This window comes from Micromesistius poutassou (genome assembly GCF_964030765.1).
Source record: "Micromesistius poutassou genome assembly, contig: SCAFFOLD_1193, whole genome shotgun sequence".
NCBI lineage: Eukaryota > Metazoa > Chordata > Actinopteri > Gadiformes > Gadidae > Micromesistius > Micromesistius poutassou.
In genome coordinates, this window is record NW_028180528.1 from 1 (window position 1) to 15000 (window position 15000).

General features: G+C 49.8%; 1 protein-coding gene across 1 annotated transcript; it reads right to left on the minus strand.

Annotated features, from left to right (window-relative positions):
* Window positions 1-113: 113 nt before the first annotated feature.
* cds2 (CDP-diacylglycerol synthase (phosphatidate cytidylyltransferase) 2) lies at window positions 114-13154 on the minus strand (the record flags this gene model as incomplete). Its single annotated transcript, XM_084489053.1, has 12 exons — window positions 12957-13154; window positions 7680-7813; window positions 6715-6811; window positions 6473-6570; window positions 5530-5669; window positions 3978-4036; window positions 2985-3067; window positions 2346-2433; window positions 1733-1801; window positions 1272-1424; window positions 692-811; window positions 114-260 (listed from the first exon to the last, which is right to left on the minus strand). Coding segments are annotated over exons 1-12 (1245 nt in total), but the record flags the coding sequence as incomplete, so codon positions are not given.
* Between the last annotated feature and the right edge of the window lie 1846 nt (window positions 13155-15000).

The window sequence follows — 15000 nt, forward strand, 5'->3', positions numbered from 1 at the left end:
GGTCGGCTGGTGGACTCATCTATCCAGCACACATCTAGGTGGACACGGCCACTTGTGATGTCAGAAACGGCAGATTTTTCAAAACGGCTTGTAACGGCCAATCACACTCACACCTGGTGGTGTAATATGTCCCCTTTAAGAGGGGGGGGGGGGTACCTGATGAAGCTGGCGATGTAGACGTTGACGAAGGTGGCCATCAGGTACTGGCAGTCGAAGCGGTCCATGATGCCCCCGTGACCCGGGATGGTGTTGGCGAAGTCCTGAGAGGACGAGAGGAAAGGGGAGCGACATTAACAAAGAGAAGGCCAGCTTGGTTTACAACGGAGAGGGCCCCGGTCAACGTGACCTCACACACACACACACACACACACACACACACACACACACACACACACACACAGCACACACACACACACACACACACACACACACACACACACACACACACACACAGTAAACAAACAACGGAAGAGGGTCCCGGTCAACGTGATCTCACACACACACACACACACAGTACAGACACACACATAGTACACACACAAACAAACAGGTACACACACAGTACACACACACACACACACACACACACACACACAGTACAGACACACACAGTACACACAGTACAGACAGACACACACACACAGTACAGACACACACAGTACACACACACACACACACACACAGTACAGACCTTGATCTTGAAGGCCCTCTTGAAGCCGCTGGCGAAGAAGCCTCCGAAGGGGCCCATGATGGAGGCGAAGGCCGACAGGGCGATGCTGTGGATCTGGAAGGGGTAGAGCCTCACCGTGGTCTGCAGGGGGAGAGAGAGAGAGAGAGAGAGAGACACACACACACACAGAGAGCGAGAGAGAGACAGAGAGAGAGAGAGAGAGAGAGAGAGAGAGAGAGAGAGAGAGAGAGAGAGAGAAAGAGAGACAGAGAGAGACACACAGAGAGCGAGAGAACGAGAGCGAGAGAGAGACACAGAGAGAGAGAGAGAGAAACAACAGTCCTTTACACAGTTCCACCTCCGTAGGGTCGACCATTTATTTCATCCCGAAGTCGCATTTTCAAAACTCTGTTTCAAGATGCGTGCGACCTTTAAATGTCCTCAATCCAAATCCACCCACGGCCATCTTAGCTCCATCTTCTGGAATCCCACATTCATTCCCCCCCCCCGCCCCCCCGCCCCCCCCCCCCCCCCACGGCTAGCGTTAAGAGCCCAGACGGCCGCCAGGTGAACCCAGGTGAGGTGAGCGTCTGGTGCTGACCCATCCGGTGAGGGACTCCAGGACGGCGGGCAGCACGTAGTCCGTCAGCTGGAAGAGTTCCGAGGGCTCGCAGTCCACCTGGAACCGGTTGTTTTCGTTGTTGAACTCCACGGGACACACAAAGTACTGGTAGCCCGCCATGACGTAGGACAGCTGGGGGAGGGGTCACAGGTGACATCGCAGCGCCTTAATCTTAGTGTCTGCCGGTGACGCGGAATCATCTGGAGGCTAGCAGACTGCAGCTGACTGTAGTTAGCAGGATGCATCTTATTATTGTTATGCACGACTTTGCATAGTGTAGCTAATCACTGTGGTGCATAATGAAGCCGGCGTGATAGTTGACAGCCATCATAATTAATAATAATAATAATAATAATGATTATAATGATAATCATCCACTCATCGTCGTTATCGCGGTCTCTCCCAGAGAATAGTGATGAGTTAGGGATCGATGATCTTACCAGGATTCCGAACACGACCGTGGCGAAGAAGCCTCCGATGAATCCCTCCCACGTCTTCTTCGGGGACAGCTGCAGGTGACACACAAGAGAGAGGGTGAGAGAGGGCCCCAGTGGGGGAGACAGGGTGAGAGAGGGCCCCAGTGGGGGAGACAGGGTGAGAGAGGGCCCCAGTGGGGGAGACAGGGTGAGAGAGGCCAGCCAGTGGGGGAGACAGGGTGAGAGAGGCTCTGAGCCTTCTCCAGGCAGAGAAGGGACTGAGTGTAAGAAGATGCTGTCATTCGAATTATGATTATAATCTTGAACCTGGGTGATATTTAGACTTTTAGTATCGTTTTGATTGGCTAGGGAAATGAGAAGCATTGAATGGCACTTTCTTATACACAAGAACTAGGGATGCAAACTGATCAGATCAGCCTGAATGTTTGGTGTCGCCTCATTAAAAAAAGGTGGTGCACCCATCATTCATGACTGGGACGATGTGCTCAGCCACCCCCCTGGAACTAAACTAACGTATGGTTATTGGCCCCCGGCCTGCGGAGCACGAGCTCACGGATGCAAGCCTTTCGGCCATCAAAACATTTCATGGGGGGGGACCAGCAGAAGCTCCACCCACCTTGATGAGGGGGGTGCGGCCGAAGAAGAAGCCGAACATGTAGGCCATGATGTCGTTGCAGATGACGCAGGAGATGGGCACGATGAACCTGACGAGACAAGAGACAGGCTTGGAGACAACCGACCAATCGCAGCGCTGACACGCCGAGACACGCCTCCGCACAATGCGACAGCGTCCCTGGGGGGGGGTCAGTGTGGCGCCTGGGGGCGGGAGGCCGGGGTTGTGGTGCCAATGCTCTGCCTGTGGTGTTTACTCACATTGTCGGGTTATCGAGTGCACATTACCAATGTGCACAATGTGCACCAATTACAACAACACACACACCGCTCACTCGGTGCCACCGCAACCGTAAATGCAACGTTTGCATTTACATTTAGACCACTCATATCGTGTATGGACATTTCATTTAAGACTTTTTAATTTCTAATGCAGGGTTTTACTTTTATTACCATCCGGCTGCTGCACCAAATGTAATGAAAATAATAAAGTACATCTCCTCTGTGCCAGGAATCGAGGAGCAGGCTCTGCCTTCCCAGCATGCACCACAGGGTGTACACCCTCCCCATCTCGACCCACACCAACATGCAGTCGTTTACAAAATGGCGGCCTGGTGGTTGTGGTGGCGTGTGGACGTCTTACCAGATCATCCCCTCAAACAGGTTGTGGATGATGAGGTGGGACTGGGTCACCACGATCAGGAGGGTCACGTGGGTCCAGCCGAACTGGAGGGGGGGGGGCGGGGGGGGGGGGGGGGGGGGAAGAGGAGAAACACACAACAGCGTTTGATTCATGTGTGAAACGCACACGAAAAGGACATTTTCAAACCATGATGGGGGGGGACCGTCGAGGGACTCGCTGGAGCAGGATGTGGGTCATGTGGTGTCCCTGCGCTCCCGTCTTCAGTAAGAGGGGGATGTGGTTTCTTCGAGGATGCAACACAAGGGTGCATCGCTGACGGAAGAGGAGTGCTCAGCATCGACCACGGCTCAGGGCGCCCGCTGCTGCGCTGGCGCGACGAGCTGCAAGCTCACCACAGAGCTACGAGCTACCCCGCAGAATTGACAAACGCGGCAATTACTGTAATTATTAGTTCAACGCAGCTGCTCTGCTCCACCACAAAACGCCTTCTCCGGAGCCTCGCGTCACATGTCAGTGTTCACCTCCTTCTCCGGAGACTCGCGTCACATGTTAGTCTTCCTCGCGATAACCTTCTGCGGAGCTCCACGTCACATGTTAGTGTTCCTCTAGATAACATCTGGCGCTTCACGTCACATGTGAGTGTCCCTCCAGATGATACCTTCTCTGGAGCTCCGTGTCACATGTGAGTGTTCCTGCGCTCCTCACGTGGAGCCGTGTCCCTCTAGGCGGCTTCACGTCCCATGTTCGTGTCGCGGGGGCTATTTGTGACACAAGGGAGTCTGTCGATGGACTAAATTCACTTTGGTACATTTAGCGGTTAAGGGTTATTTGTGGCGTTGGGTCAGCAGGCGACGGAAACATCTGGAAGGAACGTCTCCGTCTGCCGTAGCCCGTGGGCGGCGAGCGCAGGGCCCCCGGGGGGGGGGGGGGTGGACCCGCTGAGGGTGGAGGAGGGGGTGGGGGTGGGCGGGTGGAGGCCAGGGAGCTGCTCACCATGTAGAACTGCAGGCGGTAGTGTTTCTTCACCAGGCTGAGGACGAACATGCAGAACCCTGCAGGAGGAGAGAGGAGCAGCGGTCAGTCAGAGGAGGAGGAACTGACTCCTGGAGGAGGAGAGAGGAGCAGCGGTCAGTCAGAGGAGGAGGAACAGACTCCTGGAGGAGGAGAGAGGAGCAGCGGTCAGTCAGAGGAGGAGGAACTGACTCCTGCAGGAGGAGAGAGGAGCTCTACGTGCGTGGAGGTCAACGTTGAGGTCGGAGGAGGAACAGACTCCTCTTGTTCTGCGTGAGGGATCATTCACTTAGGGAGGTGGGCCAGCTATGGCAAAACTAAAATTAGACTGCCCTATATAAAAGGAGAAAAGAGAGAGAAAATTATATTTTGAGTCCTAATTAAATCTGGAACTGAGGCACATACTGTATCTTAAGGAAAAATGAATGGAAAAAAGCTTCTCTTCTGTTAATCAAATGACAGATCGAATTGGAAAGTGCTGATGTTGCTGTTTTGGGTCATCTAGGTCATCTCCATTAGTTAATTAATCCCCACTATTTGGTTTGTTGGTCGTACATCTAGACAGCGGGGATGCTAAATGATCTTCCATACGGTTAATAGTCTATAATGTTTGTAATGTGTGTCTTTAACATGGACAGTGTATTAATCAACAATGTCCTCTGTGTCTTTAACAGCCGGTGACTCTATGTGGAATAAAACTCACAGAGCTCAGCCCGCCCCTGACAGGCACTTCCTTCCTCCCTCCTTCCTGTTTGTGTGCTCTCTGCACGCGTCACTAGCGACAGACACACACCAGAGCAGGAAGCCAGACTCTACAGCGTCTTCACGGCCCACGGTGCACTAGACGTGGGGAGCAGTCTGCCACTCGCCTCGTAAACTAAAACTGAACCAGACTCACGCTGACACCACAACCTAACTGCTGATTCAAAGCAGGGGGACCTCCAGTGAATTCAAATACACTTCCTTAAGGCCCGGAAGGGGAAGGGGGGGGGGGGGGGCATCATGCTCTAGGAGCCCACAGGAAGTGGTGGTGGACCTGGAGGATGGAGCCAAGGAGTTCCAGACAGGGGGTTGAACCAAGACCACTAGGTCACTGGTTCCCAGCCTGTGACCGTTCAATTGTCATCAAGACCTTTCGTGGATCATCTCATACGGAGGAAGTTTGGATAAATACGCATGCAGTGGCGGAGTTAAGAGTGCCAGCGACCCTTTATACACAAGTATGACTGGGAGAGGCCAGGGCCAGTGGGAACACTGGAAATATAAAGCCAGCAACACTTCTGGGAGTCACAACAAAACGGAAAACATATGACGGAATGCACAAAAGAGCAACACTATTTGGGAAATATTAACAAGCCATAATTATATATTAACTGAAAAATATTTATAATAAATCGATTTTTTTCTAATTTGTCAATTTCAAGAATAAAATCCCAGGTCCTGCCTGCAGTACCCTGGTGTACCACCAGGGGGCGAGACCTGCGCTAGTCCCCGCGGCGGCGGCGGCGGCGGCGGCGGCGGTGGCGGTGTGTACCTGTGAGGTAGAGCGCGAAGGAGATGAAGCGATGGTATTTGCTGAGGATGCGCAGCGGCTCCTCCCTCTGGACCAGGCTGAAGAAGTAGTCCGTGACCGTCTCCCCGTAGAAGAAGTAGTTGACGCACAGCAGGAAGTACCTGGGGGAGGGAGTGGAGGAGGTACACAAAGCAACCGACTTATCGCCAGGAGCTCAGCGGGTGCACTGAGCGTCCATTGTGCTCAGAGGGAAACTGAGGTCGTAAAGACGCAGGGAAGAAAGAGGCGGGAAAAGAGGCCATTTTGAGGCGGCTAACCCATGAAAAATGTATATAATGCAACAATATTGGCGATAAAAACAGAAATACAGTTTATTATTTGTTACTAACTTTGTACTAACAGTTCTTCGTTTTTTTTTCCCCACAGTTGGAGCACAATGAATGCCAGTAGAAACTAGAAACTACAAGTGTGTCGGACTCTGCTGCTAAGGACCGAGCTAAACACTTTCTATTCTATTTGGGTTTTTGGGGATTTCAAAATGGGCTTAATAATCTAGATCTACAACAGACAGATCAACATATGGCTCTAGACAAACCTCGGGGACGTCTGGAAAATAAATAAAAACAATAAGAAACAAAGATTAAGTTAGAAGAAGTTATTTTATCTCAGCAGTAGTGTGTGTGTTTGTTTTTTTCTATTAAAAGGGAACAGAATTCATGAGTTGGGAATGTTTGATGTGTGTGTGCTTGTTTGTGCGTGCGCGTGCATGTGCATGTGTGTGCGTGTGCATGCGTGTGCGTGTGTTTCCTGCGTGCGTGTGTGTGAGTGTGCTTGATGCATGTGTGTGAGTGCTTTTGATGCGTGTGAGTGAGTGAGTTTGATGCGTGTGTATGAGTATGATGCGTGTGTTGAGTGAGTGAGTGAGTGAGTGAGTGAGTGAGTGAGTGCGTGAGTGAGTCCTCACCAGCTGAGGCTCCTGAACCAGGGCAGGTGGTAGGAGTGGTACACGCTGTAGCCGATGTGGATGATCTCCTGGAAGCATTTGATCTGAACACAGAGGACCTGTGGGGAGAGGCACACACACACAATCTTACAAGGCACAGACCATGTGTGTGTGTGTGTGTGTGTGTGTGTGTGTGTGTGTGTGTGTGTGTGTGTGTGTGTGTGTGTGTGTGTGTGTGTGTGTGTGTGTGTGTGTGTACTCACAATCATCATGAGCACGATGGGGCCCATGTAGATGATGAAGAAGAAGAAGGAGATCATGGCCATGGTGAGGATCCCTCGCACCCACCAGTTCTTCCATCTGCACGCACACACACACACACACACACACACACACACACACACACACACACACACACACACACACACACACAGACACACACACAGACACACACACACACACACACACACACACACACACACACACACACACACACACACGAGATCAGATTGTGGCTTTAAAGAAATACATCTTGTTTTGATTTGATCATCCTGACCATAACAAGTCACACCCAGTATTTTGGAGACTGGAGAATTTTGGAGAATTTGAGAGTCTGGAGATTTAGTCACACTTAGTTTGAAGCAAATAACTTGTATTGCGTGAGGACAGGATTGGGTTGTAGGGATCAAGGGTGAGGGACAGGGTCTACGAAGGGGTTAGGGTCTGGGTAGGGGTTAGGGTTAGGGTCTGGGTAGGGGTTAGGGTTATGGTTAGGGTCTGGGTAGGGGTTAGGGTTAGGGTCTGGGTAGGGGTTAGGGTCTGGGTAGGGGTTAGGGTTAGGGTCTGGGTAGGGGTTAGGGTCTGGGTTAGGGTTAGGGTCTGGGTAGGGGTTAGGGTTAGGGTCTGGGTAGGGGTTAGGGTTAGGGTCTGGGTAGGGGTTAGGGTTAGGGTCTGGGTAGGGGTTAGGGTTAGGGTCTGGGTAGGGGTTAGGGTCTGGGTAGGGGTTAGGGTTAGGGTCTGGGTAGGGGTTAGGGTTAGGGTCTGGGTAGGGGTTAGGGTCTGGGTAGGGGTTAGGGTTAGGGTCTGGGTAGGGGTTAGGGTCTGGGTAGGGGTTAGGGTCTGGGTAGGGGTTAGGGTTAGGGTCACAGGTCTTTGTAGTCAGGGTTAGGGTTAGGGTTAGGTACCCTAACCCTAGGGTTCTGGAGGGGAGGGGGTCTTCTCAGCCCACCTTGAGGAGAGCCCCGACAGGGCCTTGTTCAGGACCTCTGGGGTGTCATCCGACGTCACCGGCACCTCGGGGGGCCCAGAGTCCACCTTGGAGTCGCTGTCGGACGCGCCGTCCTTCAGCTCGCTCTCGGAAACCTGGACGGACGAACAGACAGACAGACAAACACACATCACACGGCTGGTTTGCTTACATCCTCCACCTCGCTGACCCTCAACAAAATAAAAGCGTGACCGTGGACTTGATGGCAACAGACAAGTGCGACAACACGGCCCGAGCCAACAGAGACTCAACCCTAACCCTAGGTCACTCCAGTGTTTAACGTGTGCAATAAGAGGGCCTCCCATTCTGCCAGAGTTCTTCCTTTTAAGGAGCCGAGTGCCAAAGTTGTGTTTCTTGTTCGGAAAGAGTGACGCCAGCCCCCGACTCGCTAGTTGAAGCAGAAAGTGCAGCTCAGGAACGCTGTTGGTTCGGATTCTATTTTACGGTCTCCAACCACACTGACAACGGCAGAGTTGTATCGATGGCAAGCATGGCTAATAGACTGTAAAAGGTCTGTGCGTCTTCATGGTTTCCAGGAAGCTCACGGTGCAGTTTGGTTCAGTTAACAGTGACAGGACATACGTCTGTACTCGTCTCTGGAACCGAGACGACTGAATTTTCCCACCAGCCCGCTACTGGGCGAGGAATAAACTGGTAGAGCAACATGAACTCACAGCTAGTCTACAGATGCTCTTCCTATAGCGTTTGTACCAAAGCTCCTGCGCGCGCGCGCACACGCACACGCACACACACACACACACACACACACACACACACACACACACACACACACACACACACAGGATTTCCTGAAGAGTCTGTAGTGTTTGCATCAAATCCTCCTGCTACAATCATCCAGCATTCTGCTGCACTTTAATCAGTGTGCGATGTTCGGCGTGTGCGAGGTTCGGCGTGTGCGAGGTTTGGCGTGTGCGAGGTTTGGCGTGTGCGAGGTTTGGCGTGTGCGAGGTTTGGCGTGTGCGAGGTTTGGCGTGTGCGAGGTTTGGCGTGTGCGAGGTTTGGCGTGTGCGAGGTTTGGCGTGTGCGTGTGCCAGAGCGTGGCCTGGCGCGGGCGTGTGCGTCCACTCCATCTGTTCTGCGGCCTCGTCACGTCTGACGGGCTCTCCATGGCAACATGTAAACGGCGTGGGCGAAAAGGATTACAGACGGAGGAACCCTGGATTCTCTCTCTCTCTCTCTCTCTCCCTCTCTCATTAACCGGATGCACTCCTGAACACACACACACACACACACACACACACACACACACACACACACACACAGTGTGTGGCTGCTCATCCAGGCAGTTTGAAGGACAGCTAGCTTCTCGTCTCATGGTCTCCTGCTCCTCCTCCTCCTCCTCCTCCTCCTCCTCCTCCTCCTCCTGCCTTCCCTACCCCTCACTCTGCTGAGCTGTCGGTCGGTTAGAGGAGGGAGGAGGGGGAGGGGGGGGAAGAAGGAGAGAGAGAGAGAGCACTAAATGTTCTCCAGCAGAACTGGTACATACCGATATTCCCTACTGAATCTTGGAGGTCACGATGTTTTGATCACCCATCCTCCTGGAACATGTACAGCGCCAAAAGAAGGTCTCCGTGTTTCCTCAAACACAAATAGAAACTCTTATTCCACACAGCTGCAACCATTTGTTTCCATGGAGACACCCCCCCCCCCCCTCCCATCACTCACGATGCTCCTTTGGTTAAAAATAGGCCTTCGCCTCATGCAAACAAAACCACTGTGCCATACGCGCCATACGCACAACACACACACACACACACACACACACACACACACACACACACACACACACACACACACACACACACACACACACACACACACACGGCCCCCCCTTCCTGCTCCACCTGCCAGTGTCCCAAGGTGACTCCATGGCAGATCTGAAGTGAATGCCTAAGTCACAAAGTAATGAAAGATTGAGATGAATAAACGTACAGTATTTAATAACTCTCTAGGTGATTAAACCCGTCCTGTGCATTTTCCCACCCATTGAAAAGGGGCGTGGCGGTACATGTTTACATGTTTAGTTCTATCAAAGATTCCTGATTGGTGTCCCAGTGAAGCGGGTTCCTGATCAAAGGGTCAGATAGAAGAGGCTAACTGGATGATCATTACATTTACATTTTACATTTAGGGCATTTAGCAGAGACGCTTTACCCAAATAGACTTACAATAAGTACATCTGTCAGGAAAGAGATGAAAGAGATGAAAGAGAAACAACAATATATCACTGTCGGTACAGTATGGAGGTTTGTTATGTGGTAGTACTATGTTGTACTGGCTTTTGTGTTGGCTTTGTGTGTTTGCACTAATATGTTGTTTTTGCCTTGCTCCTGCATTCAATCACTTCAATCAACTCTTGGAGGCGGAGCATTGTGGCTACGAGGTGCTGACTGGCTCTCCCTGATTGTTGCCGCCGCCCCCACTCATATAAAGCCCAGTGGAAGATGGCAGCTCTCTCTCTCTCTCCTATTGAGCACAGATGCTGGCACACCTGTACCTTTGGTTACTCTTTGTTAAACATTGTTAATCATTGCTAAATGCTGTTGAATACTGTCAACACATGGAACCAAGTGCCAAGCACTTACAATCACTAGGTTAACCCATTCCCTGTATACAACAAAGATAGCTAGGATAAGATGCTACACAATGCTAAGTACCATCTTTACGTGCAAGGACGTACAACATACAATAAGTGCGTAAGAGTGTGGTTGGGGTTAAGGGGGGGAGGCTTTGCAGAGTCCAGGTGAACTCTGAGCTCTGATCATACCGTATGTGAGCCAGTCCAGCCCTGGTCCCTAGCCCCCCCCCCCGAGAGAGGGACTGTATGGGGTCCAATCCCACCCAGGGGTCCCGGGACATGGCCAGAACCAGAAGCTACCAGGTGACTAGGCCGGGAGAGGGAGACGAGTCAGACCCACTACAGCCTGTCTACAAAACACACACCTTGATCTCTTGACAGGAAGAGATGGACGACAGTGAAGAGCGAGAAGGTCAGGACAAGGACCAACAGGAGAACAACAACTAGAGAATAGAAATGTCTCTGGCTTCCTCTCTCCATGCTAAACCCATGTGATTGGTGGGTAATCACATTACATCCATAACCATATGACGTCTTTCCAACCAGGACAGGATGTCAGGACCCCACCGCAGGGATACTCCAGTGCACTGGTTCCCGACCCTTGACTTTGGGTGTGCACTGTAAAGCCCTCAAGGCCTCTCGCAGACCCCCTCACCCGTACCGGGTAAAGGGTACCATGCCGTGTCTGAGCAGAGTGCCAGCGCCCTGCTCCCTCCAGGAAGGTCAGTGGGAACCAGTGGAGATCAGGTCAGCAACATCACAGTGGAATACATGTGATGGAACGCACAAAGAGACACTATCTTATTAATACAAGCCATAAGGCTGTATTTACTCAACAATATGTCTTTTTTTACATTTAGGGCAGACGCTTTTATCCAAAGCGACTTAGGTTACAACCGTTCACACACACATTCACACACCGACGGCGCTGTCAACCACGCAAGGCGACAGCCAGCTGGTCGGGAGCAGTCAGGGTGAGGCGTCTTGGCTCAGGGACACCTCCACACACTAGGAGTGGCCGGGGATCAAACTAACAACCTTCCGGTTACAAGTCAACCAGCTCTACCTCCTGAACAAAGCCGACCTGTATTATATATTTATTTTCAATCATCTACATAATTTATCATCTGCAGTAGCCACAGGTTGAAAAACACAGTTCTTTATTGACGACAGCAGCCATACTTGGAATACACGATCAATATGGTGATCAATATTACTTCTGGGAATGTTCTCTCAGGTGACTAAAATGCATGAGAACACTAGCATCGATCCATGACACCACGGAACCGGTTAATTAGATCAAAACCTTTTGGCATTCCTTTAGCAAAGGTTAACCATTTATCAGAGATTTCAACAAGGTATGAGGAACTTAGAACATAAAACATGTCTCGGTAGGTTTTGGGCCTGTCTGTCCCTGGAAACATTGGTAGTGTGCAAGCTACAATATTATCATAAGCCATGGAGGGGAACTGGATCAAACCGGACCTCTGTGGTGGCCGTACGCAAATGAATGCTGCTGGACATTTATTGAGATGGCCGCATAAACGTGTACCTCTTCATAGCATAGAGGCACTCTGTTGAATATTATTAAATACAAACGTCAATATTTAAATGTACACTTTCTCCACTGGCGCCGTTTCATGGACATAGACTGAATCATTGATTTGATTAATATTGCATTAGGAAGTAGAAAGCCCCAAATTGTCACATAACGAAGCTCTTTGTTAATGGGTTTGGAGCAATTAAGTGGTTATACTGACACAGAGTATAGAGAATATTTATATAGAAATATAGAGCTAGACTTTTTAAGACACTCTTTGTTTCTTAAGTTCTGGGAACTCAAATAAGTGTTACATAAGATTTGCGAAGTCACCAGTTTTACATGAATCCATTCATTCATCACGTAAAGATAAAGATATTTTTTGAATTTCTGAACGATTTTCTGGTCAAAATCAGCAAGGGTTGAGGGGGTAGAAACAGCCATTTGCTGCTTGTGTCAAAGCCCTGAAAAGGGAGGATTTGATAACAGAAAAACTGACAGTTTCCTTGGGTCATGTACTATTACTGGATCATTAAAATAATCATACAAATAAATACATATCCAAGAAAAGGTCTAGGATTGTTTACCACTTTCTCACTCTCTGCACTGCACTGCACGGAAAACCCCTGCATTGCACACAGCAAAACATCAACACATTCAACTAGAAAACGTCTCAACAGCCTTCACCGGCTCCCCTCTCTGAGCTCTGGCTATTCTCTGGGTCACAATGTACACAATCATATTGAAAAAACCTTCAAAGACTGCTTTTAGTATATGTCCATGGAACCCAACCCCACACTCACAACAAGCAGTGGACTGCCTTTTAAAACTTGACCGCAGCCCATTTACGCTCCCGAGCTGCAGCTTGGGTACCGCTGGCCTTACTGGTCCACCAATCCGCCGCGTCCAGCCGCCACTGGTCCCAGTATCAAGCGAGAACATCACATCAACACCAGCCTTTTATTACCGCTAGTAATCACAGCTAATGGGTTTCTGTGGGTTGTTTTTCAGCGCTTGTGTCAGACTAGCAGTGGCTCCAGGGGGGTAGCGGCTAAAGCTAACTCTGCTAAAGCGTTCCCACACCAGAACGCGGGTCTACCTTGTCCTCTGACGGCGGGTCGGCGTCGGTCGCTCCGCGGTGCCGTAGTTCCGTCATGGTGTCGTCTGCTGCTGACCCGAACCCAACACGTTTTAATCCGCGATGCTGTGGATAAACAACCCGTTTGTTATTGTCGTGTTCCACGGATGAACCAGCGCAGCGGTCTTCAGCGAGCAGCTCCCTACGGTCCCTGGCCCCGCCTCCTGGGTGGGCTGGGTCTACTGTCCCTGGCCCCGCCTCCTGGAAGGGTCTACTGTCCCTGGCCCCGCCTCCTGGAAGGGTCTACTGTCCCTGGCTCCACCTCCTAGGGGGTCTCTACTGTCCCTGGCTCCGCCTCCTGGGTGGGCTGGGTCTACTGTCCCTAGCCACGCCTCCTGGGTGGTCTTTACTGTCTCTGGCTCCGCCTCCTGGGTGGTCTTTACTGTCTCTGGCCCCGCCTCCTGGGTGGTCTTTACTGTCTCTGGCTCCGCCTCCTGGGTGGTCTTTACTGTCTCTGGCCCCGCCTCCTGGGTGGTCTTTACTGTCTCTGGCTCCGCCTCCTGGGTGGTCTTTACTGTCTCTGGCCCCGCCTCCTGGGTGGTCTTTACTGTCCCAGGATGTGCATGTGAATTGTTCTCCCTACAGACGAGTGTTAATAACACAATAAGAGGCCTGCTGATGATACATGATTATTATTATAATAATAATAACCTACTAATGATACATGGTTATTATCAATACCTACTAATGTTGCACGATTATTACTATAATTAGCCTACCTTCTAATGATGCATGATTATTAATAACCTACTAATGATACATGGTTATAATAACCTACTAATAATACATGTTATTAATAACCTACTAATGATACATGATGATTATTATAACCTTCTAGTGATACATGGTTATTAATAACCTTAACAACCCCCAGATACATGAAACACAGCAGTATAATTTAGATTTATACATGGTAAAAAGGGACATTCACACATTGGAAACGATGTAAACAAACATATACATTTAATGATGTGTTAGTGAAGCGAAATAACTCTAAATATCTTACCGTAAGTATCCATACATGAACGCGCATCTTGGAGTTTACCCCGCAACAGGATAATGATGCTGATAAACCTCCTCTAATCGGAGGCCCAGGTCTGTTCTCACCTTCACCGCTAGGGGGCAGCAGAAGCTAACACACCACGTCGATCAGCCCCATTTCCACAGGCCCACGTTCTGTTCTCACCTTCACCACTAGGGGGCAGCAGAAGCCCACACACCCTGTCAAACTTCATCAATAGTAAATACGACGATCTCCCAAGCTGAACCTCACCTCAGATCTTTTAATCATAAATCATGTTGGAGAATGAGATGAGAATTTTTTTATTATTATTATTGGGTATGAATAATGCTGAGGATCAAAATATATTTATGATATAATTGATATATATAATACATTTTGACAGTGATAAATGTAAACAAATGTAAATAAATGTAAATAAAACAACTCTGACTTTTTTACTGATAGTTTATGGGTTGGCCAAAATTATATATTTTACCAAAAATTGTTTATTTTACAGAAGTATTTTGAAAGTATCTTTAATTTAAGAAACGTTCTTCTAATTCAGTTTAGGCGTATAGTAATGACTGGTTACCTCTGAATAGGCCTACCTGGTCATTTCAATGCCCTTGGCTGTACTGAAGGTTTAGTGGATGCTCTGAGCACTATGAAGTCTACTGCTCAACCTGCTGACAACAGAGCTTCAGCCTTCAGAGCCAAACAGCCAACAACGGACCCCAGCTCTTTATGAGTGATGCACTGCAGCACTACCGTTGATACCTGGACCAGAAGCAGAGAGAGAGGCTGCATTCTGAGCTAAAATGTTTATAGTAGTAATTAGTCGTACGTGGTGATGATTTACGGTAAACTCATTAGCGGTCTCAGGGGTCGTTCATCACATGGTGCGTCTTTGAGGAACATCCAGGAATAGTAATGAGTGTCTGACTCACAGTAATGAATGTTTGGTCAGATTAGTTTCTCAAAGATAAGATAAGATAATTTTAT